Source organism: Sceloporus occidentalis, unplaced genomic scaffold, assembly GCF_023333645.1.
Source record: "Sceloporus occidentalis isolate IW3139 unplaced genomic scaffold, rSceOcc1.0.p SCAF_270, whole genome shotgun sequence".
NCBI classification, from domain to species: Eukaryota; Metazoa; Chordata; class Lepidosauria; order Squamata; family Phrynosomatidae; genus Sceloporus; species Sceloporus occidentalis.
Genome location: NW_028317250.1, coordinates 40,880 through 62,500, shown reverse-complemented (window position 1 = coordinate 62,500; position 21,621 = coordinate 40,880). Strand labels below are relative to the sequence as shown.

General features: G+C 46.8%; 1 protein-coding gene across 1 annotated transcript in view; it reads left to right on the top strand.

Annotated features, from left to right (window-relative positions):
* The window catches only part of LOC149275698 (phosphatidylinositol 4-phosphate 3-kinase C2 domain-containing subunit alpha-like), a 25,821-nt gene extending 4,499 nt beyond the window's left edge, over nucleotides 1-21,322 (top strand). Inside the window, exons 3-31 of the mRNA XM_089504403.1 lie at nucleotides 1,676-1,833; nucleotides 2,014-2,134; nucleotides 3,787-3,898; nucleotides 5,834-5,913; nucleotides 6,423-6,486; nucleotides 7,008-7,158; nucleotides 7,886-8,114; nucleotides 8,310-8,432; nucleotides 9,351-9,518; nucleotides 11,291-11,402; nucleotides 12,144-12,286; nucleotides 12,804-12,992; nucleotides 13,153-13,249; nucleotides 13,833-13,927; nucleotides 14,082-14,262; nucleotides 14,412-14,516; nucleotides 14,774-14,866; nucleotides 15,114-15,243; nucleotides 15,430-15,566; nucleotides 16,474-16,643; nucleotides 17,061-17,217; nucleotides 17,421-17,530; nucleotides 17,870-18,074; nucleotides 18,353-18,477; nucleotides 18,774-18,891; nucleotides 18,977-19,052; nucleotides 20,097-20,206; nucleotides 20,471-20,596; nucleotides 21,137-21,322. Coding sequence (XP_089360529.1) covers nucleotides 1,676-1,833; nucleotides 2,014-2,134; nucleotides 3,787-3,898; nucleotides 5,834-5,913; nucleotides 6,423-6,486; nucleotides 7,008-7,158; nucleotides 7,886-8,114; nucleotides 8,310-8,432; nucleotides 9,351-9,518; nucleotides 11,291-11,402; nucleotides 12,144-12,286; nucleotides 12,804-12,992; nucleotides 13,153-13,249; nucleotides 13,833-13,927; nucleotides 14,082-14,262; nucleotides 14,412-14,516; nucleotides 14,774-14,866; nucleotides 15,114-15,243; nucleotides 15,430-15,566; nucleotides 16,474-16,643; nucleotides 17,061-17,217; nucleotides 17,421-17,530; nucleotides 17,870-18,074; nucleotides 18,353-18,477; nucleotides 18,774-18,891; nucleotides 18,977-19,052; nucleotides 20,097-20,206; nucleotides 20,471-20,596; nucleotides 21,137-21,322 — 3,871 coding nt within the window. The remainder of the gene's footprint in view (nucleotides 1-1,675; nucleotides 1,834-2,013; nucleotides 2,135-3,786; nucleotides 3,899-5,833; nucleotides 5,914-6,422; nucleotides 6,487-7,007; nucleotides 7,159-7,885; nucleotides 8,115-8,309; nucleotides 8,433-9,350; nucleotides 9,519-11,290; nucleotides 11,403-12,143; nucleotides 12,287-12,803; nucleotides 12,993-13,152; nucleotides 13,250-13,832; nucleotides 13,928-14,081; nucleotides 14,263-14,411; nucleotides 14,517-14,773; nucleotides 14,867-15,113; nucleotides 15,244-15,429; nucleotides 15,567-16,473; nucleotides 16,644-17,060; nucleotides 17,218-17,420; nucleotides 17,531-17,869; nucleotides 18,075-18,352; nucleotides 18,478-18,773; nucleotides 18,892-18,976; nucleotides 19,053-20,096; nucleotides 20,207-20,470; nucleotides 20,597-21,136) is intronic.
* The last annotated feature ends 299 nt before the right edge of the window (nucleotides 21,323-21,621 follow it).

Here is a 21,621-nt window from a genome sequence, read left to right as displayed (position 1 = left end):
AAGATCTGTGCTGGCGTCTGGCTATTAATGAGTTAATTTACTATCCCAATGTGTGCCAACAATATGTGTGACCCCCCCCCAACTCTCTAGATGCCCACACGGGGGTCTCATAAGTGGTATATTCTATGGCATGATCTTTAAAGGGACCCTTTAATGCGTGTTATAGCTGCGCCGTCACTTTAAATCTTGTCTGTGGAAGTGTGGGGGGGGGATTCTGCGTTTGGCTCACGAAGGGTTACTAAAGGAGTACTTTAATGTGTATTCTGCTTTACAGGGGGTTTGGGGACCCCAAGCTGTCCCCTGTTCATGGCGATTTTTTTCTTTCTGAGCTGGGCTGCGGATTTACGCCCCGCAAGCGATTTAAATGTCCCCATTAACCTTGGGAATGGGTTTTATTCCGCCCCGTGAGACGGTCTCTGTTATTGAGCGCTGTCTCTCTGCCAATACCCTGATAGCTGCCTGCGCTGGTCGGATCCGCCGCCACCGCCGTATCTCTCCCCATCAGAAACGGCATTCCTCGCGTTTTAACCTCTTGTGGTGCAGGGCTGGGCAAAAGCCTGTGTGGGAAATGGGGGGGCTGTTATTTTTGGCTGATTTGTATTTTTCAGGTAATTATAACTTTTTATTAATTGTCTGCTTTCTACAGCGCTTCTCCCGGCTTTATCAAAAACGCTTATGATAACCCCCCTCGTGCCGTGTGAATGTACGGGTATTAAGGCACCATTAACTCTTTCATTCCTTTCTGATAGACGCAGCTGCGATGTTCCTTGTCACATTTACTCCCGTGGCAGCCGTTTTTCCGCCCCAGAGACCTCTCCGGAGGTGACCGGCGTGATAACGTTTGCCTGCCGAGTGCTTTGTAAACACGGAGATCGCTTAAGATTCCTGTTTGTGCCGAGCTGTAGAAGCCGGTGTTATCACCCAAAACCGTAAGCGGTTCAATCCTGCTGCGCTTTGACGCTGAGGACTGCTATCGAGTGGTTTGTGTCCACACATGTAACACGCGTGTAGTTTAATATAAACGATCCGGGGTCCTACGGCGTACAGAGCAGATCATCAGGTTAAATTCTTCTTCCGGACCTCACATCTCACTTTACGGCGATCGATCAATATTTATTCGACGTCCCGAGTTTCTGCTATACTGGTTCCAGGGCCGTGAGTTCTGGAACACGCACCCTGTATTAACCATGCCTGACGAGAGACCCTGCGAGCCACGGAGTCCAACTGCAGTCCCCATGATCCCCAGAGCCTGGGTGAATGGTGCATCATGGGAGCTGTAGTTCTACCCCCGGAGAGCCGCGCGTTACCGGATATATATATATATATTTATAGAATTGTCAGGTTTTCCGCACGCAGGCATTAACTTTGGGGCGTAGAGAAGCGAAACGCGTCCGCCGTCCTGCGCAGGAAAATCCCGGGATCGCCGACTTCCTGTTTGAAATAAACAAAAACAGGAAGTGCTCTGTCAGCGTTAAGGAAATATACGGATCATAAATATATATAAAACCGGATTATAACATTTCAATGAGCTTTATTGTGCTGTGCGTTCCGATCGCTGTCATCATTTAGTATCGTTAAGCGCGTTAAACCCATTGTGACGAAACGTAACGTCGCGGGGATCGTAACTAAAACATTCTGTGAATATTTGACGTCGTTTCTCGCCTTCTTTCCCCAGGCTCAGGGAGCGGAGTCCCCACGGCAGCCTTCTGAGTAACCCCGGCTTCATCCTGAGCCCCGTGACGCCGCAGCGAAGCGTCGGCGGGGAGCTGAGCAGCGTCAAGGTGTCCATCGAGATAGAGGGCTTCCAGCAGCCGGTCACGTTCACGTGTGACGGTGAGTGTAGCGCGGAGCGTGTCACACGCCTAGTAATCGTCCCTTAAAGGGATCCAAAAACGATATTGATAAGGAGGATGGCGGCTGCTCGCTTGCGTCCTCTGCGGGTGGTCCGCGTTGTCGGCCGCCGGTCTTTACTGAAGCGATTGTCACTCGATGCCCGCTCTTTGTCGCCCGCAGTGAGTTCCCCGGTGGAGGTAATAATCATGCAGGCGCTGTGCTGGGTCCACGATGACCTGAATCAGGTGGACATCGAGAGCTACGTGCTGAAAGTGTGCGGCCAGGAGGAGGCGTTACAGAAGTAAGCGGCCGCCGTCCCCTGTCCCAGAGCGAATGATGTTCGTTTATCGGGAAGTCGGTAGAAAGTCCCGCACGTCCAGTTGGTCGGCACTCAAAATGCTCCCCCATGCGCCATTCATACCGCCAGCCCGTGACGCGGGCGTTTAATGTTGGGATTCCGGTGGGAATCACCCCCCCCCAATATGAGATTTAACTGGGATTTAAACTAAACATGTGATGATAACTTAGTATATAGATACAATATTCCGCATCATTTGCTGTAATATTTTATCGCTTTAAGTTCATGTTGAATGTTCCTCACTGGATTTCTTATCCTATACACTACGGTTCAAAAGTTTGGGGTCACTGAGCTGTTTTCATGGAAAATAAGGACATTTCTGGCTGTAACGTAATTACAAAAAGTGTTTTCTAACCATCAATTAGCCTTTTAAACTTAAACTTGAATCAGCGAACACAACGTGCCATTGAAACACAGGAGTGATGGGAGTGATAAAGGGCCATTGGAGCACAGGAGTGATGGGAGTGATAAAGGGCCATTGGAACACAGGAGTGATAAAGGGCCATTGAAACACAGGAGTGATGGGAGTGATAAAGGGCCATTGGAGCACAGGAGTGATGGGAGTGATAAAGGGCCATTGGAACACAGGAGTGATGGGAGTGATAAAGGGCCATTGAAACACAGGAGTGATGGGAGTGATAAAGGGCCATTCGAGCACAGGAGTGATGGGAGTGATAAAGGGCCATTGGAACACAGGAGTGATGGGAGTTATAAAGGGCCATTGGTACACAGGAGTGATGGGAGTGATAAAGGGCCATTGGAGCACAGGAGTGATGGGAGTGATAAAGGGCCATTGGAATACAGGAGTGATAAAGGGTCTCTGTATGCCTATGAAGAGATTCCATTAAGAATCCAGCTACAATAGTTGTTTACCATGTTAACCCCGTCTGCGCTGGATTTACAATCCGTTTCACGTTATTTTAGTGGGCAAAATTTGCGTTTCTAAAAACAAGGACAAGTGACCCCAAACTTTTGAACAGTAGTGTAATTAGAATATTTAATCACGAGAAGCACAGAAGGTGCTTTGTGCAGCGGGTGGGAAAATCGAAGCCCCCCTGGGGACTGTTACTTAGCAATTAAATCTCTCGAGAGCCCTGGCTTGTATCGATTCAGCATTAAGCCTGCGGCGCCGGCCGATGCCCCCGTCGGGGCGTAAACCAGACCAACATGGCCATTGCTGATGTCTCTATATATTATATGTTCACCACCGCAAGCCTCAGCGTTTGATTGCCATGCTCGATAAGTTGTGGGGTAGAACTGCCAAGATATTAAGAAATCGTTGCTGCTCCAATTTCCTGCCGGCAGAAACTCCCCGCGTTTTCATTCCTTTGTTCCGATTGTCTGAGTTGTAGCCGCTCGCTCCGCCAACTTTTAATGATCTGTTTCGGATGACAGATTGGCACAAGATATTAGCGAGTTAAAACACGGCTTTCCGGGCCGCCGCACGGTCTGCCGCAAAGCCAAGTCTGCAGGACTCCCTGATTCCCCTGTTTTCCTCCTAAAACTTGCTGCGAGTTAGTAAAAGTTCTGCACGGATACACGCGTGTTCGCTCGTGCCGGATACATGTGTCAAATTCCCGGTTCTTTCTCGCCAGTAAACACTGCCTGGGCAGCCACGAATACATTCAGCTCTGTCGAAAATGGGACACGGAAATCCGGCTGCAGCTGCTGTCCGTCAACACGATGTGCCGGGACCTCGCGCGGACCGTGAGTATACACCACGCGTGTGCGATGATATACCGCATACAACACGCTGAGCTGCCGTATTTTCTTGCAGACAAAGCTAGATTTATTCATTTTTTTTTTATTATTATTATTTTTTTTACAGCGCTGCAGAAAATAATGGCCCTATACACACTGCCGTTCAAAAGTTTGGGGTCACTTCGAAATGTCCTTGGGTTTTGAAAGAAAAGCTTATTTTGTCCATTAAAATGACATGAAATGGATCAGAAATCCAGCGCAGACGGGGTTAATGTTGTAAATGGCTATTGTAGCTGGAAACGGCTGATTTTTAATGGAATCTCTTCATAGGCGCACAGAGGCCCTTTATCACTCCCATCACTCCTGTGTTCTAATGGCCCTTTATCACTCCCATCACTCCTGTGTTCCAATGGCCCTTTATCACTCCCATCACTCCTGTGTTCCAATGGCCCTTTATCACTCCCGTCACTCCCGTGTTCCAATGGCCCTTTATCACTCCCATCACTCCTGTGTTCCAATGGCCCTTTATCACTCCCATCACTCCCGTGGTCCAATGGCCCTTTATCACTCCCATCACTCCCGTGTTCCAATTGCACGTTGTGTTCGCTGATCCAAGTTTAAGTTTAAAGGCTAATTGATGGTTAGAAAACACCTTTTGTAATTATGTTACAGCCAGAAATTTCCTTGTTTTCTATGAATACAGCTGAGTGACCCCAAACTTTTGAACGTGTGAAATAATGATAAACGTGCCTGGTGAGACGTCGCACGGCTGCGTCTGAACACAAAATTAAAACATTCCTGTTCTGCAAATGCTTGGCTTGTAATTTTGTAACGTTGGATAATGTATGCAGGATGTTTAGATTCCATACAAAAGCAAAATAAACATCACATTTCTCAATAAAATCTTATTTAAAAAAAAAAAGAATTCATTTTGGAAATAAATTTATAAAATAATACGCTGGGAAAACGTATTTGAATCCCAGAGGCCGGTGATATAACGATGAACGCGTTGCCCAAAATGGATGACTAATTTAAGAATAATGTTAGCTCGGCGTAGGTGACATTTTACCGAATATCAACACTACGCAGGCGACAAATTCCTTCTCGTCGACACAAACGCGTTATCTTCCTTTTACATGCGGCCAACAAATTCCACCGAGCTGCAGGAAGGATTTAAAGTGTTTGACCGGGACAGACTTGCCAGCGTGGCTCGTGGGGGGCCGAGCCACCGACTCGCGTTGTAGTTACGTGCTCATTTTTTTTTCTTTTAGTTTTATTCTGTGAAACCCAGAATTTTTGTGCTCCAGTGGGTTAGGGAGACCAGATCCCCAATCTTGGGGCTGGGGTGATATGCAGCCCCTTTTCCCCCACCCAGGACAAGGCAGGGGCCGGATCTTCTAAGGTCGCCTCCGAAGAGGGAAAGGTGGCCAAAAAGGCTCACCCACCCCCTCACCGAAGAGCTGAGTCTTTGGGGGACCCGGGTCCGCTATAACTCACCCGTGTTACCGGATTGGATGGTCTGTTCCCGTTTAACACAGTGAACACACGTGACGCCACACGCCACTGCATGTGCTTACATTATGGCTACCGCTATAGTTAAGGCATAAATATTGGGGATTTACTAAGTCCCCGATACTAAGTACCCCAAGTTTGGCGAGCCCCGATCTCGTTTATCACAGCTATATTGCTTACCAGGGAGCTGAATGAGTGGGACTGCACCACATTTAAACCCAAAAAAGACTCTCAAGCCATTTAAACCCTTCTGTGGACCCCATTAATGAGGCACCAGGGTGGCAAGAGCGGGGTTAACCCATAAAATGCACAGCACAAAGAAAAATAAATCTAAAGAAACTTTACTTTTCCCCCCCCTACCCTGCGCACCTTTACCAGCTGCCCTGCGTGTTACGTCCTCCGTATTAATCTGCGGACTTCTGTTCACAGGATGAAGACGACGAGACCACGGTCGATCTCAATAAACATTTGGCTCTGCTGGACAGGCCGTTTAAAGAGCCGATAACACGGTATGGCCGCTTGCGCTCCACTTCTCTGGCTATCGCTCGAACGTTCAATAAGTATTTATCATAACGCATAAAGGTTCTGTTGCCAGGGTAACCAGTTTTTTTTTAAACTAGAACTCTCATTACACCCAGGCAGGCCAGAGAGTCTGTAATCAAGAATTAGGGGGTTGAATGATGAGCCCCGTGAGACATAATCTGGATGAACGGCGCCACATTCAAACCCCCCTAAACCCCTTAGTCACCAGGGTGTTTGTTAAACAAGATAAATAGATTGTAAGCCTGCAAGCCCAGGGCCCATTTCTCCTTCTGTACCAATCTGTCAATTTGAATTTGTCGTCGTTAAATAGTTACACTGCCCAGAATAGTAACATTAATAAATGTAATGTTACGCGGTTGTGTTTGGTGAGGTATATTAATATGTATACAATGTATCTCTGTTGGAAAGTACATTTACGTCCTTGGTCTGGAATGTCTTAGTCCTTATCCCTCAGTAACGCCTCATCTATTCGCAGGCAGAGCATTGAGGAGCTGCTGGACGCCTTCCATGAGCAAGTCAGCCTGTGCCTTAAGAACGAGGTAACAATACTAGAAGTGCTTTGAATTGGGTTTATTGCTCTATCCTGGGTTTATTTTTATTTAGTTTTTTGTTTTTTTTTAAAGAATTTATCAAGAAGATTAAAAAAAATTGCACAAAAACAAAATGTTTTTATTATCCCGGAAAATATGGAGATTTTCTAAAGTAAAAAAGTGTTACTTTTCTTTAATTCTAAATTGAGAAGGAATGTTCGACATTCAAGCTTCAGGACGCTAGGAATCCGGCCAATCTAGATTTTTACTGACTCCGAGACGAGAATCAGCGCCGTTTAAAACGCCCTCTTCCGATTAACCCTAAAACAAATGTACCCGTTTCTTGATGGATTAAGGCCAGTTTGGGAAAATAACTGTTTTCCCTGGAGGTTGCCGTCGGCGTTACTTTACTGTGCAGTAAAGCGTGACCCGGAGAGCCCACTTTAGGCACAATCCACCGGAACGTTTCCAATGTTTGTTGTCATTATCGTTATTATCGTGATATTAGAAAGTTCTATCTGCTTCCGCAGACTAATCCGCACAGAATGGCCGACCAGGTGGTCCGAGCCGTGCGAAGCATCTGCAAGACCGCCGACGGCGTGGAGACTCCGGCCATCACCGAGGCCGTGAAGAAACTCCGAAGAGCCGTCAACCTGCCGAGGAACAGGAGAACCGACGTACGTCTGCTGCATAGATCTCTCTAGAAGGGTTATCATTATTGGCTGATATGGCAATAAGACCCCAGCTCAATCAGGAGAAAATCCCACTAGTTGCTATGGAGATTGTACCACTTTTCACCAAAACTCAATTGTGAAAAGCAATAAAGGATGCAGCAAATAACCGCGACTCGTTAAAATGTGTTTTTTTGTAGAGTCCGTCCAAGACGATGGATGGTTCTGCCCCCGGTGCCGCCAACGGTAAGTACACAAGGGGCAATGGGGGGGGGGGCTGGGACCAGTGCCGGCCCAAGGCAAAATGCCGCCTGGGGCGAATTTTAAAATGCTGCCCCCCCCCCCATTATCTACCCTTCTCCCCCCTCCCTTGTACTTACCTTTCAGCAGTCCTGCGGCGAGTCTCCCTGTTCGGTCTCGGTGCCGGCTATGAGGAAATCTTCCGGCACTCAGCATTACAAGCCGGCACCGAGACCGAACAGGAAGACTCGCCGCAGAGGAGAGAGAGAGAGGCGCCGAGCGGGTACTGACAGCTTGGTAAGCGAAAACCACTCGGCGCCCCTTTCTCTCTTTCGTTTTTTTTTTTTTTTTTTTTCTTTTTTTTTTTTTAAAAAAAAGGGGCTTGGGGCGGCAAAGTGCCCCCCCTTCAAAAGTGCCGCCTGGAGCAGTTGCCCCACTTGGCTCCATTGTCGGGCCGGCCCTGGCTGGGACCCTGTAAATGTTTTGTGGGGCAGCAGTTACCAAGCAACCCGTCGTCTGTTCACCAGGTCCTGCCCAGAGTGAGACCCCCTTACAGGAGAGTCTGGCGAGCCTCACCACTGCTGTACACAGCCTCCTGCTCCTCTACTTCCGCTCCCACCCAGCCTCCACCAGCGGCCGGACCACCAAAGAAGCGAGGAGCTCCACCGACCACCTCCAGTTCACTGTATTCGCTGCCCACGGGATCCCCACTGGCTGGGTGTCCAGGTGAGCACGTACTCGTACTTACATGAGATGTGGTCTCATGGCCTCTGTATACGGTTATGGGGTCTTCAGCCCGACTGTAACTTCTGTGATACCCAAACCCACTTCCAGCCGCGTTCTGTCGCCATGGTTTATGATATATATTCACGGAACTGCGGATACTTACTTTTATATCTGTGATTTTGTATTTTTCACCAGCTTTGAGAAATACTACTTGGTTTGCTCGCTGAGGCACAACGGGAAGGACATCTTTAAACCCGTCCAGTCCAAAAAAGTGGGAACCTACAAGAGTTTCTTTTATCTCGTTAAATGGGACGAGCTGTAAGTACCTCGGATTCACGCGTTTCTCCTTATTCTGCTGCTGGGAAGGAGGTGAAGCCCCTTTCCAACCCGAGGTCTCAGGGCGACCCTACTATATACCCCCCCCTCCCGGGTCGCTCCAGCCATACTTTGGGCTTAAATCTTATTTCTCATTTTTCTTGGACAAAGACCATTGTTTTTTTATCGGGTTCCGGATGTAAATATTTTTTTGTAATGCAAACAGAACCCGCTTTGGGGTAACAGAACGCTTTCCCGGCTTTTGTTTGGAGCCGCATGAAAGAGAGTCAATAAATAGCATTCCTTTCCGCCTGCGTTTTGTTCTTTTATTATACGATATCCTGTGTTTCCCATCCAGCCATTTTTTCAGTGTTGTTCTTACTCTGGCCCTCTCTGTGCACAAAGGATGTGATTTCTGTTATTGAAAGCACCTGCTGTGCATCCATCTCATCTTTACTGAGAGCGTGGTAGATATGTGGAACAGCCTCCCAGCAGAAGTAGTAGAGGGTAATACAGTGAGGGTATTAAACACGCATGGGATAGACATACGGCTCCTGAATCTAAGACGAGACCAACGACTGATTAATGTTTGAATCTTTACAGCAGGAGAAACGGGCGACTAGACGGGGGGCCGATCTGTTGTTTGTTGCTATTCTTGTCCAGTTTATGTTTTTTTCTCTTTTTTTTTTATTCGTGCAAACTTTATTCCCAGAGGAAAGGCTTTCCCGCGGCGCGGAGCCGTGGCTCTGCAGAATATTGCAGAAAGGCTTCTCTTTCAACGAGAATCCCTCTGTGATATTCTGGCCACGGCACGGCCCGCGGGGACAGCCTCCAACTATAATGCTCGGTAGACCTGGAATGTATTTATGGGCAGCGATCATCTCAGCGAATAAATGGTTATTTTCTGTATCTTGTCGTCAGGATCATTTTCCCCATTCCGATATCTCAGCTGCCCCTGGAATCCGTTCTCCAGCTGACGCTGTTCGGGGTCCTGAATCCAAACAGCGGAGGTTCCCCCGATTCCAACAAGCAGAGGAAGGGGGCGGAGGTGCTGGCGCAGGCGTCCTTCCCGCTCTTCACTTTTAAACGGTAAGTGGCCCTGGGGACCTCTGAACATCGTGCTGAACATCCCTTTGGTGAGGAGTGTGCTAGCTCCTCGGCCGAGCTCCAGATAATAAGAGCTTATGGATGGCGGCGCCTGTTAGAGGCCAGAATAAGATGCAGAGTAAAATAAGGTTTGATGAGTATGAAGGCCGGGGCGTAACACTCATGGTCACAGGGGTCACAACTGCAACCGGGGGCCCGCCACTCAAGGGGCCCTGGGTGACCACTTGGATCACCCCTTTAAAGCTGCTAGTTGCGGGTAATACCCGCCGAGAGTCTGGCTTGTCCATCCTGCAGGAAGTGACATCACATCCACTTCCTGCATGCTGAATTGGTCTGCACAGAGGTAGGGGTACAGGCAGAGTGTTAGGGGGCAAAGATGGCGCAGACCAGCTGTTTGGGAGGCTAAGATGGCGCAGACAAGCTGTTTGTGGACACAGATCATTTGTCGAGGGCTACGATGGGGAAAATGTAGCACAGGCGAGCTGTTTTTGGGGGTAAAGCTAACCCCGTGGGACGTGTTGCTCATAGAAGCCGGGGGGGCCCGTGATTTGTAGTCATGCTCCTGTATGAAGGGTGTCTCTGCCACCAACGCGCAATCTGCATGTTAGCAGCATATTTCCATAAAGCCGTTCATGGCGCCCCCCAAATGCAGTGTCTGGTAACTGCGCTTTCTCTATGCGGCTGCTGCTTCTTGTGCCACCTGCAGGACGCGCTCTGTACTGCATGCCATTATTTGTCCTCACCAATTGCACAATGACCATTGTCGTTTAAACTGCCCCAAATCTGCTGCGTGTTTAGCCCGGTTTGCCCCGTTAGACGTGTTCTGCATGCAGTTTGCCGTCTATCGTTTTTTTTGTGAAGCTCGCTTAAAGAAATGCTTCCCCGCTAAAACCCAACCCTTTTACCATGTTTTAGTTTCCTCTGCCAATCAAAGGGTTAATTATCGCGTAATCTCGCCAGGCAGATTGGAAGTGAATATTTTGCATTAGAAAAGGGATTGTCAGCTTGGCGCCATCCGGCTTCAAACACCATTCAGCTTCTGTCGACCGCAGAGGATGTATGAGAGGGAATGCTGCGCATGCCAGCGGTGCCGCCATACACAGACCCGCTGCATTCTTGGCACTGCCAAGGCCCACAGGCTGGGGGGTTTAACGGCTTCAGAACCAGGAACCAAATCCCTGCGCACTATAACATTTTCCCAAGGACTCCGTGCCGAGAATCAGTATTTCCTTCCTCTTTTATTAGAATTATTCTTAGGAATTGGGCAATTATTTGTATAAAATACAACGTGTGACAAATGTAACCGGTCATGAGAGGCTAACAAAGTCTGTGATGACGTCGCTTCCAAACTACTCACATGGCAGAGAAACACATTTAGTATTATTATTATTATTAATATTTTATTAATGATTATTATTAGTTACATTCCGCAGCGCAGGCGTCTCTCTGGCATGGCGTGGATCAGGGTTCTCTGTTCTCAGAGAATAGTCTGGAGATGTTTTTAGTGACTGCAATTTAATTTAAAAAAAAAAATTAAAAAAACTTTTCCAAAACCCCAGATAATGGAGATAATTTACATCTGAAGAAGGGACCTCTGAGGTCTCGAAAGTAAATGCCTCTCTGTGTCTTGTTGACTGAGCGCTGATAACGAAAAGGTTATCGGCTCTTTGCTGCCCTGGTTCCCCCGAAAGCGCGTTTCTGCGGCGAGACCCTCGCTTTGTGGCCCTAACGTGTTCCCGTCTCTTCGGTTACAGGCTGCTAACGTGCGGGACCAAACTTCTAAACCTTTGGACGTCCTTTAACACGAACCCCGCTGCCGGCACCGTCAGCAAGAAACAGAACCCAATGCAGAAGCTGGTGTTACAGGTGAGATGCGCTCAGGATTCCGGAGGAAGCCGATCGCACTCAGAGTTCATTATCATATTAAAACGTTATTTATATACATTACCGATCAAAAGTTTGGGGTCACTCAGCTGTTTTCATGGAAAACAAGGACATTTCTGGCTGTAACATAATTACAAAACTTAAACTTGGATCAGCGAACACAACATGCCATTGGAACCCAGGAGTGATGGGAGTGATAAAGGGCCATTGGAACCCAGGAGTGATGGGAGTGATAAAGGGCCATTGGAACACAGGAGTGATGGGAGTGATAAAGGGCCATTGGAACCCAGGAGTGATGGGAGTGATAAAGGGCCATTGGAACCCAGGAGTGATGGGAGTGATAAAGGGCCATTTGAGCACAGGAGTGATGGGAGTGATAAAGGGCCGTTGGAACACAGGAGTGATGGGAGTGATAAAGGGCCATTTGAGCACAGGAGTGATGGGAGTGATAAAGGGCCTCTGTATGCCTATGAAGAAATTCCATAAAAAATCCAGTTACAACATTAACCCCGTCTGCACTGGATTTCTGATCTATTTCATGTTATTTTAGTGGACAAAACATGATTTTCTTCACAAGGACATTTCTAAGTGACCCCAAACATTTTGAGCGGTAGTGTGTGTATGTGTGTGTATATATATATCTTCAGTAGTATATGTTGTTGTTTTAAATCCCTATATGGGTAAGAAATACTGAAAATAATGTATTTTTAAACTCCTGTTAAGGTGGACTTTCCGTCACCCGCGTTTGATATTATATACCGGGCTCCTCCGCCGGCGAGCGGCTGTGTGCCACAAAACATGGACTCGCTGGACGCCGATGCCAAGTCCCGGCTTCTCACACTCCTCGCCAAAGACGCTACGTTTGGGTGAGTTCTGCCCTTTATGTGAAACGAAGCGGAACAAAGCTTTATTCGGTTTGCTGTAAACGGCCCTTTTCAGAAAGAAAAAATTGATGCTTAAAAAGTCACATTCTTGGCCGGCTCCTGGCAACAAATTTCTTTACCGATCCCCGAAGAAAAGAATCGCTGAAAACCGAGACATTTGTTTTCACCGCGGTGAATTCTTTTACTCTTGAAAATTTTCTTATTGGGATTTTAAGGATAAATTGGGCTTTTGAGAGCGCGACGCTAACTAGTTAAAAGAAAAATGAAAGGAAAAAGTTTTTTTAATGGCTTCTTATGAAAAACAAAACACATTTCTAAACCCCCATTAGATCTTTAGCAATATATTACAGAACCCCGTAAAACGTGTAGAATGTAAAATAGAATTTAATTTCATTAAATTTAAATTGAATTTCCATAGAAAAATCAAGATTGTGAAGCGACGATTCTGATCCTGGGCTACAAAACACTTCATGGGTTAATTTCTTCTTAACGTCCGCAGGTTATCGAAAGAAGAAAGAGTGTTTTTATGGGAAAAGCGTTATTACTGCCGTGAGCGCAGAGAGAGCCTCCCGAAGATCTTGGCGAGCGCCCCCAGCTGGGATGTCGCTTATTTGGGGGACATCTACGCTCTGATTGGTGATTGGCCGCCCCTGCTGCCGGTGAACGCCTTGGAACTACTGAATGGGAGGTGAGCGCATCGCCCTATGCTCCACCCAGTTTCACAGAAGCCACACCCATCACGTTAATATTTTTGGGGGGGGGGCTGTGGGGGAACCTTGTATAAAATCCGATCATAGGGTACGTTATTTACCGTTAATCCGATTTATATGTCGCCGCGAACCGTTTAGGTTTTCTGATCAGGAGGTGCGTGCGACGGCCGTGCGATGGATCGACGCAGGTCTGAGCGACGACGAATTGGTGGATTTTCTCCCCCAGTTTGTACAGGTCAGACATACCGTCCTCTGTATACCTAAAGAGATCATAAACACTGCCGTTCAAACGTTTGGGGCCGCTTAGACATTTCCTTGTTTTTGAAAGAAAAGCACATTTTTTCCATAGAAATAACATGAAATGGATCAGAAATCCAGCGCAGACGGGGTTAATGTTGTAAATGACTATTGTAGCTGGAAACGGCTGGTTTTTAATGGAATCTCTTCATAGGCGTATAGGGACCGTCTATCACTCCCATCACTCCTGTGTTCCAACGGCCCTTTATCACTCCCATCACTCCTGTGTTCCAACGGCCCTTTATCACTCCCATCACTCCTGTGTTCCAACGGCCCTTTATCACTCCCATCACTCCTGTGTTCCAACGGCCCTTTATCACTCCCATCACTCCTGTGTTCCAATGGCCCTTTATCACTCCCATCACTCCTGTGTTCCAACGGCCCTTTATCACTCCCATCACTCCTGTGTTCCAATGGCCCTTTATTACTCCCATCGCTCCATGAAAACAGCTCAGTGACCCCAAACTTTTGAACCGTAGTGTGTATTTATCGATATTTTTCTTATTGACTTTTTTTTGTAGGCGCTGAAGTATGAGATCTACCTGGATAACGCCCTCGTGCGGTTCCTTTTGTCCCGAGCTCTGGGAAGTATCCGGGTTGCACATTATTTGTACTGGTGAGAGGTTTTACCGTTTTCATTTATAATCTGATCTTAAAGCCCACGGCAGCGTCTGGGTTTTGCTGCGCATGCGACGTCTCTGCCGGCAGCGCTGCGTTCGCGGGATGCACCGTTAAGTGAACATTTTTCTCTGTGCCTTTTTTTGTTCCAGGTTACTGAAGGATTCTCTGAACGACCCGTATTTCGGGACCAGATACGAGCAGGTTCTCGGCGCGTTACTGTCGCTCGTCGGGAAAGGGCTGCGCGGGGAGTTGGAGAAGCAGACGAGGCTCGCGCAGGTCCTGGGGGTCGTGGCTGAAAAAGTCCGCCAGGCCAACGGTTCCTCTCGGCAGGTCGGTGCTTCTCATTGCTTTCATTCTGTAGTAAATATATAATAATATTAAAAGTTATCGTTATATTCGGGGGTTAACTTGGGTCCAACAAGAAGAAAGATACAAGTAACTACCTGAAAATAACGCACCATTTTCAACCGTCCTCGTAGGTGGCTCTCCAGGAGGGCATGGAACGCGTCCAGCTTCTCTTCAGAAACAGCAAGTGCCGGCTTCCCTTGAACCCGAGTCTGGTCGCCAAGGAACTCAACGTCAAGGTTGTTCTCAGAGCTTACAATCCGTAAACGCATCGCTCCTGGGTTAAGGTTCTCAGGTTCAGTGGGAAGGGCCTGCCGCTCCAGTTCCTTGCGAGTCATTAGTACAGAACCCGTATAACATGACGTGTAAAGCTTCAGAATAGCGTTACCGGTCCCTGACAGATTGGTAAAGAGAGCTCACGTTTATTATGATCGTCGTTATAAGATGAACATTTTAGGCGGTTGTCGTGAAGCTAACAGTCATGTCCTCCCCGCAGACGTGCTCCTTCTTCAGCTCCAATGCGGTCCCGCTGAAAGTCGCCATGGTCAATGCCGATCCCTTAGGGGAAGAGATCAACTCCATGTTCAAGGTAAATAATCGTCCGTTTTGCCGTTCGAGGCATCTTGGTTATTAAATGTTATTATTTAGATTGTAAGCTCTTGCGGTGGATGGCATGTAACGCCTTATTGAAGAGGCCCTTGGTGAACGGTCTCTGCTAGTGTTATTCGTGTTAGAGGGAAAGCTCTGTGCGATGTCAGCGGTGCGGATTAATTAGCTCGGTGCTCAGTATTTTGCGTGTTCCATGGACGGTTGACGGTTTCTTGTTGACTCCTCAGGTAGGAGAAGACCTTCGCCAGGACATGCTCGCCCTGCAGATGATAAAGATCATGGATAAGCTGTGGTTACAGGAGGGTCTCGATCTACGGATGGTCCTCTTTAAATGTCTATCGACGGGCAAAGACAGAGGTGTGTTTGATAGCCAAGAAATGCCATCGAACGTGTGACCTTCCGCGTTCATTCTGCGCATCGTACCGGCTTCCTTCCTAACAGCGAGACATTCTATATATGAATAAACATATAATGCTAACCCGGACTGGAGGATTCCCGCAGCCTTTAAATTACATTAAAGCCTCTCCGTTCTCCTTTCGCCAGGTATGGTGGAGTTGGTTCTGTCGTCAGACACCCTGAGAAAGATTCAAGTTGAATACGGGCTGACGGGGTCTTTCAAGGACAAACCTCTGGCCGAGTGGCTGAGAAAATACAATCCATCTGAGGAAGAGTATGAAAAGGTGAGTGATGAAGCCCAAATATACTGTATATACACACATACTAAAAGTTTGGGGTCACTGAGCTATTTCTGGCTGTAACATAATTTGGGTTTCTAACCATCAATTAGCCTTTTAAACTTAAACCTGGATCAGCGAACACAACGTGCCATTGGAACACAGGAGTGATGGGAGTGATAAAGGGCCATTGGAACACAGGAGTCATGGGAGTGATAAAGGGCCGCTGGGACACAGGAGTGATGGGAGTGATAAAGGGCCGCTGGGACACAGGAGTGATGGGAGTGATAAAGGGCCGTTGGAACACAGGAGTGATGGGAGTGATAAAGGGCCATTGGAACACAGGAGTGATGGGAGTGATAAAGGGCCATTGGAACACAGGAGTGATGGGAGTGATAAAGGGCCATTGGAACACAGGAGTGATGGGAGTGGTAAAGGGCCGTTGGAACACAGGAGTGATGGGAGTGATAAAGGGCCATTGGAACACAGGAGTGATGGGAGTGATAAAGGGCCATTGGAACACAGGAGTGATGGGAGTGATAAAGGGCCTCTGTATGCCTATGAAGAGATTCCATTAAAAATCTGTAGTTTCCAGCTACAATCGTCTTTTACAACATTAACCCCGTCTGCGCTGGATTTTCCATTTTGTAATTTTAATGGACAAAATGTGCTTTTCTTAAAAAACAAGGGCCCAAGACTTTTGAACTTGTGTATGTATGGAATGTTTTCACCATTAAATTCCAGAGCTTAGTTCATGTGATTGTGTTTTATAAAAGGTGGAAATAAACTCATCTGAATTATTCGGGCCGCTCTACTACCGTATCTAACTTTAAATGTGGAACTGAACCTATGTTTTTCTTTCTTAATAAAATAAAAATGCGTTTATTTTTTTCTGCCGTGACGGATTTTCTAGGCTTCCGAGAACTTTATTTATTCGTGCGCCGGGTGCTGCGTGGCGACGTACGTCCTGGGGATTTGCGATCGGCACAACGACAACATCATGCTAAGGAGCACGGGACACATGTTTCACATCGACTTCGGCAAGTTCCTGGGGCACGCTCAGATGTTTGGAAGCTTCAAAAGGTAATAAACGCATACAATAATACAGCTATTGCCAATTAATGTTTATTATTAAATACTATTAATAAATACAGTTATTGTTAATATTTATTATGATTATTAAATAATAGTAATACAGTTATTGTTAATATTTATTATGATTATTAAATAATAGTAATAAACCCACCAGCAGCATATTCATAGATTTCACTGCTTTTGCCCAGAATGTCGGATCTCTTCATAAAATGATACGTAGCGTGAAATCTATATGTCTGCTGGTAATGCATCCAGAACGGCGTAGCGGTGCGTCCTGCACATGCACCTTAAGCGCCCTTAACCCTTCATGAGCTGGAGTGATGAGCCACAAAGGCATTCACTTACGCAGAAAGTTAAGAAATGCTTGCCCAAAATGTTTGATCAGTTACTTTGTTTCCAATGCAGGGACCGCGCGCCCTTCGTTCTGACGTCAGACATGGCGTACGTGATTAACGGAGGGGAGAAGCCCACCAGCCGCTTCCAGTTATTCGTGGATCTCTGCTGCCAGGCATACAACCTGCTGCGGAAACATACGAACCTCTTCCTCAACCTGCTTTCGCTGGTGAGATTTCACGAATAATTCTCTTATCTTGTAAAAACGGGAATAATTAATTCTCATGTGACACAAAAGCTGCCTCTGATTGGTTGTTGGTATAGCAACTAAAGTCTTAAAGGACCTATCGGATTGTAATTGGGTTTGTTTAAATTTGGCTGTTGTCTTTTTTATTATTATTATTTTTTTATGTATCTGTTTTATTTCGGTAGATGCTTTCTTCTGGATTACCTGAACTCACGGGAATTCAGGACCTGAAATACGTTCTAGACGCGCTGCAGCCGCAGGCCACCGAAGCAGAAGCCACCATCTTCTTCACGAGGTGCGGCTTTGATTCAGGCATTTTTCCAAAATACTTTTTAACTGTCTTCTGTATTATAAAAATAAATAAATAAATTATAATTAATAAAATGTAAATTTTCGATAATAGTTATAAACATTTAATGCTTTCTGTCTTTGGGGTAGCCAATTGGAGGTATGAGAGTAAGGAGGTGGGACTAGCCATGTGAAGGGGGTAGGATTATCTCATAATGGACTTGAAAGGGGCAGGGAGTGGGCAGAACCTGGGCGGGGCTAAGCACCACTCCCCCCACCTACTCAGAAATCAGGTTATTCCAAACCCCGGACGGAACGATCTTTTATTATATGTTCCTTTTTTCAGGTTAATCGAGTCAAGTTTGGGAAGCGTGGCGACCAAGTTCAATTTCTTCATCCACAACCTGGCTCAGCGCTTTTCTGGACTGCCGTCCAACGAGGAGGCGATCCTCTCGTTCACCCCCAAGACGTTCTCTCTCAAACAAGACGGACGCATCAGGGAGGCCTCTGTCTTCACTTACCACAAGAGATATAACCCCGACAAGTACTACGTGAGTCTCTCTCATTTCGCTGCCACGTTGGGTGAAACGCTCAGGAGCCCAATAAAACGCAGCGGCGCCGCTGGGGGGGTAAAAACAAGGGGAACGCGGCATCTGTTGGCTACAGCGGTAACTTGAAGCTCAATCAAGAGACTGCTCCGCGGTCTTGCTTTCTCTCTTCAAGGCAGAATGAGACCCCCGACGTGCCTCGTAGGGGCTGCGATAAAATATTTGCTGGGGGCGATGTCACTTTGTGTAAAGCAGGGGCTTCACCCGTTGTGTTCCGGCAGATTTATGTTGTGAGAGTGATCCGGGAAGGACAGGACGACTCCGCGTTCATCTTCAGGACCTTTGATGAGTTCCAGGAGCTGCACAACAAGCTCAGCCTCCTCTTCCCGCTGTGGAAGCTCCCGGGGTGAATATTGGTGTTTTTTACTATTAATATTAATTGGGAAAGTAACATAAATGATAAAAAGGTATGAAGCCAACCGGAGTACTTTCCTGGACCCTTAATGTGCTGCCTGCGTGATTACTGATGGGTGTCTGTAGCACGTCTCTTACTGCTTGTAATGATAGTTATATTCTGAAGGAAAAAAATACACGACAACTGTTTTATTATTTGTATTTTTATTATTATATAATTATGTTTTTATTTTATTATTCATATCACGTGTAAATGCGAGTGTTTTCTTTATCTTTTATTGTATTCAGTTTCCCGGGCAGAGTTGTTCTCGGCCGAACCCATATAAAGGACGTGGCGGCCCGGAGGAAAGTGGAGCTGAACAGCTACATTCAGAGCTTATTGAGGGGGTCGCCGGACACATCGGAGGTATCTGACGTGTCCTGCGGGGGGCAGACTTATCCATAATATTAATGCCTATTTTTAAAATTTATTTTATTTATTTTATATTCAGTGCGACCTGGTTTATACTTTTTTCCACCCGCTGCCACGGGACGAGAAAGCAGATGGAGCAGATGTCAGGGCAGTCGGTAAGACAATTTCTTTTTAATTTTTGCTCTTATTTTAATCAACCTTGGAGCGCAGATACGCTTTTTTTTTTTTTATATAAAGAAAAGCTAATTTTGTCCATTAAAATAACATGAAATTAATCAGAAATCAAGCGCAGAAATTGCTAATTTTTATTAATCTCTTCATAGGCATACAGAGGCCCTTTATCACTCCCATCACTCCTGGGTTCCAATGGCCCTTTATCACTCCCATCACTCCTGGGTTCCAATGGCCCTTTATTACTCCCATCACTCCTGTGTTCCAATGGCCCTTTATCACTCCCATCACTCCTGGGTTCCAATGGCCCTTTACCGCTCCCATCACTCCTGTGCTCCAATGGCCCTTTATCGCTCCCATCACTCCTGTGCTCCAATGGCTGTTTATCACTCCCATGTTCCAGTGGCCCTTTATTACTCCCATCACTCCTGGGTTCCAATGGCCCTTTATTACTCCCATCACTCCTGGGTTCCAATGGCCCTTTATCACTCCCATCACTCCTGGGTTCCAATGGCCCTTTATTACTCCCATCACTCCTGTGTTCTAATGGCCCTTTATCACTCCCATCACTCCTGTGCTCTAATGGCCCTTTATTACTCCCATCACTCCTGTGTTCTAATGGCCCTTTATCACTCCCATCACTCCTGTGTTCCAATGGCCCTTTATTACTCCCATCACTCCTGTGTTCTAATGGCCCTTTATCACTCCCATCACTCCTGTGCTCTAATGGCCCTTTATCACTCCCATCACTCCCGTGCTCTAATGGCATGTTGTGTTTGCTGATACAAATTTACGTTTAAAAGGCTAATTGATCGTTAGAAACCTTTTTGCAATTATGTTACAGCCAGAAATTTCCTTGTTTTCCATGAAAATCTGGGACGGTAGGGTATGTCTGCAGTCAATTACAAAAGGAAAGAATAAAACATCCCAGATATTATGTAGTGTTATAGAAGTGTTTGTAAGGATGACTTTCGACACCCTGGAGTTAGAGCTTTATGTGTCCTCTGTTGCCGTTTGAATCGTTATAGAGGGACCCCCGTTAAGTCCGGCGTCTGGGAAGATTGAAGGAGAAATGAAGCTGTCCATTTCATACAGGAACGGAACGCTTTTCATCATGGTGATGCATATAAAGGACCTGGTGAGTTCTTACCCTTCGTACGCGACCTTAAGATCTTAAACCGCACAGAAATGAGTTCTACAAGGGAGCGCGATTTCCACAGAGAGATAACCGGAGTCTCTTCTCTGGACAGGAATATCCGTCTCCATGCGACAGACATACGGGATCTCGATATTCTATTGTACTCCGTTCATAACATGTGACAATTATACCCAAAACTGCGCTTATTCTACTAAGCTTTTATATAAAACCATGCAATTTACATCAATATATCTGGCCCTCCAGGTCACAGAAGATACCACGGACCCAAATCCTTACGTCAAGACGTACCTCCTCCCGGATCCGCACAAGACCTCCAAACGCAAGACGAAGATTTCGAGGAAAACCTGCAACCCGACGTTTAATGAAATGGTGAGTCTCTGCGGATCGAGCGCTCCGTCCGTCTCGTGGCCGTGTTTCTGAGCTGCGTTCTAATAATAGTTTTTTAAGGTTTAGAAATATTTTTTTTTAAAAAAACCTTGAGCAAAGCTCTGCTTCTCCAGGGGTCTCATCTTTGACTGGGAAGTAGACTTTTCCTGTATATTGGGCTTTTAACTAAATTCACCAATTCCATCAATTCGTACAAACGAAGCAGAGAGCTCTGAATTTGCATTTTGTTTTTTCCACTCACACTTACGATCTCTCGCTTTCCGTCTCACTCTCTCCCTACCTTCTCCACCAACCGCTTCCGTGTCCCTGACTCCTTTCCCGCAGCTCCGCTACTTTTCTTGCCTTGTCTTGTTCTCCTTTCTTTGTCCGCTCCTCCCGTGCTTTATTTCTTTCTGTGTGAGTGAGTGTGTGAGATTGAGTGAGTGTGAGTGACAACGAACTTCAGGAACGCTCGTGTTCAAAAATGTCAGTATCTCTTGTCGGCGGAGCGTTGGCGCTAACCCTGTGCCGTTCCGTTCACAGCTCGTATACAGCGGGTACAGCAAGGAGACGTTGAGGCAGCGAGAGCTCCAGCTCAGCGTCCTGAGCGCCGAGTCGCTGCGAGAGAACTTCTTCTTGGGGGGCGTCACGTTACCGCTGAAAGATTTCAACCTCAACCAGGAGACGGTCGGGTGGCACAAACTCACCGAAGTGCCCTACTTCAGCTAACACGTCCCGGGCGGAACTCACGCGGAATCACTCCTCGTACATTTCAAAGGGCTGGCGGACCAAGATCCATGGATTTCAGCAGAAGCGCCCGTCGCTGCTTATGTTGTAGATGTTTTAATGTACATAGTAACTAAAAGTATATTTTTCACTCCGCATCTTCAAGGCATTTCAGGAGAAGAAAGGTAATTGGCGTGTTCAGGACTCCATCGCCTCCTCCAAGGGTTTCTACATGAGGGCAACCCAACGTTCTTCCATACAGCGCTTCGTTATTCCCCTCACCCAATTCGGTGCCATTTACC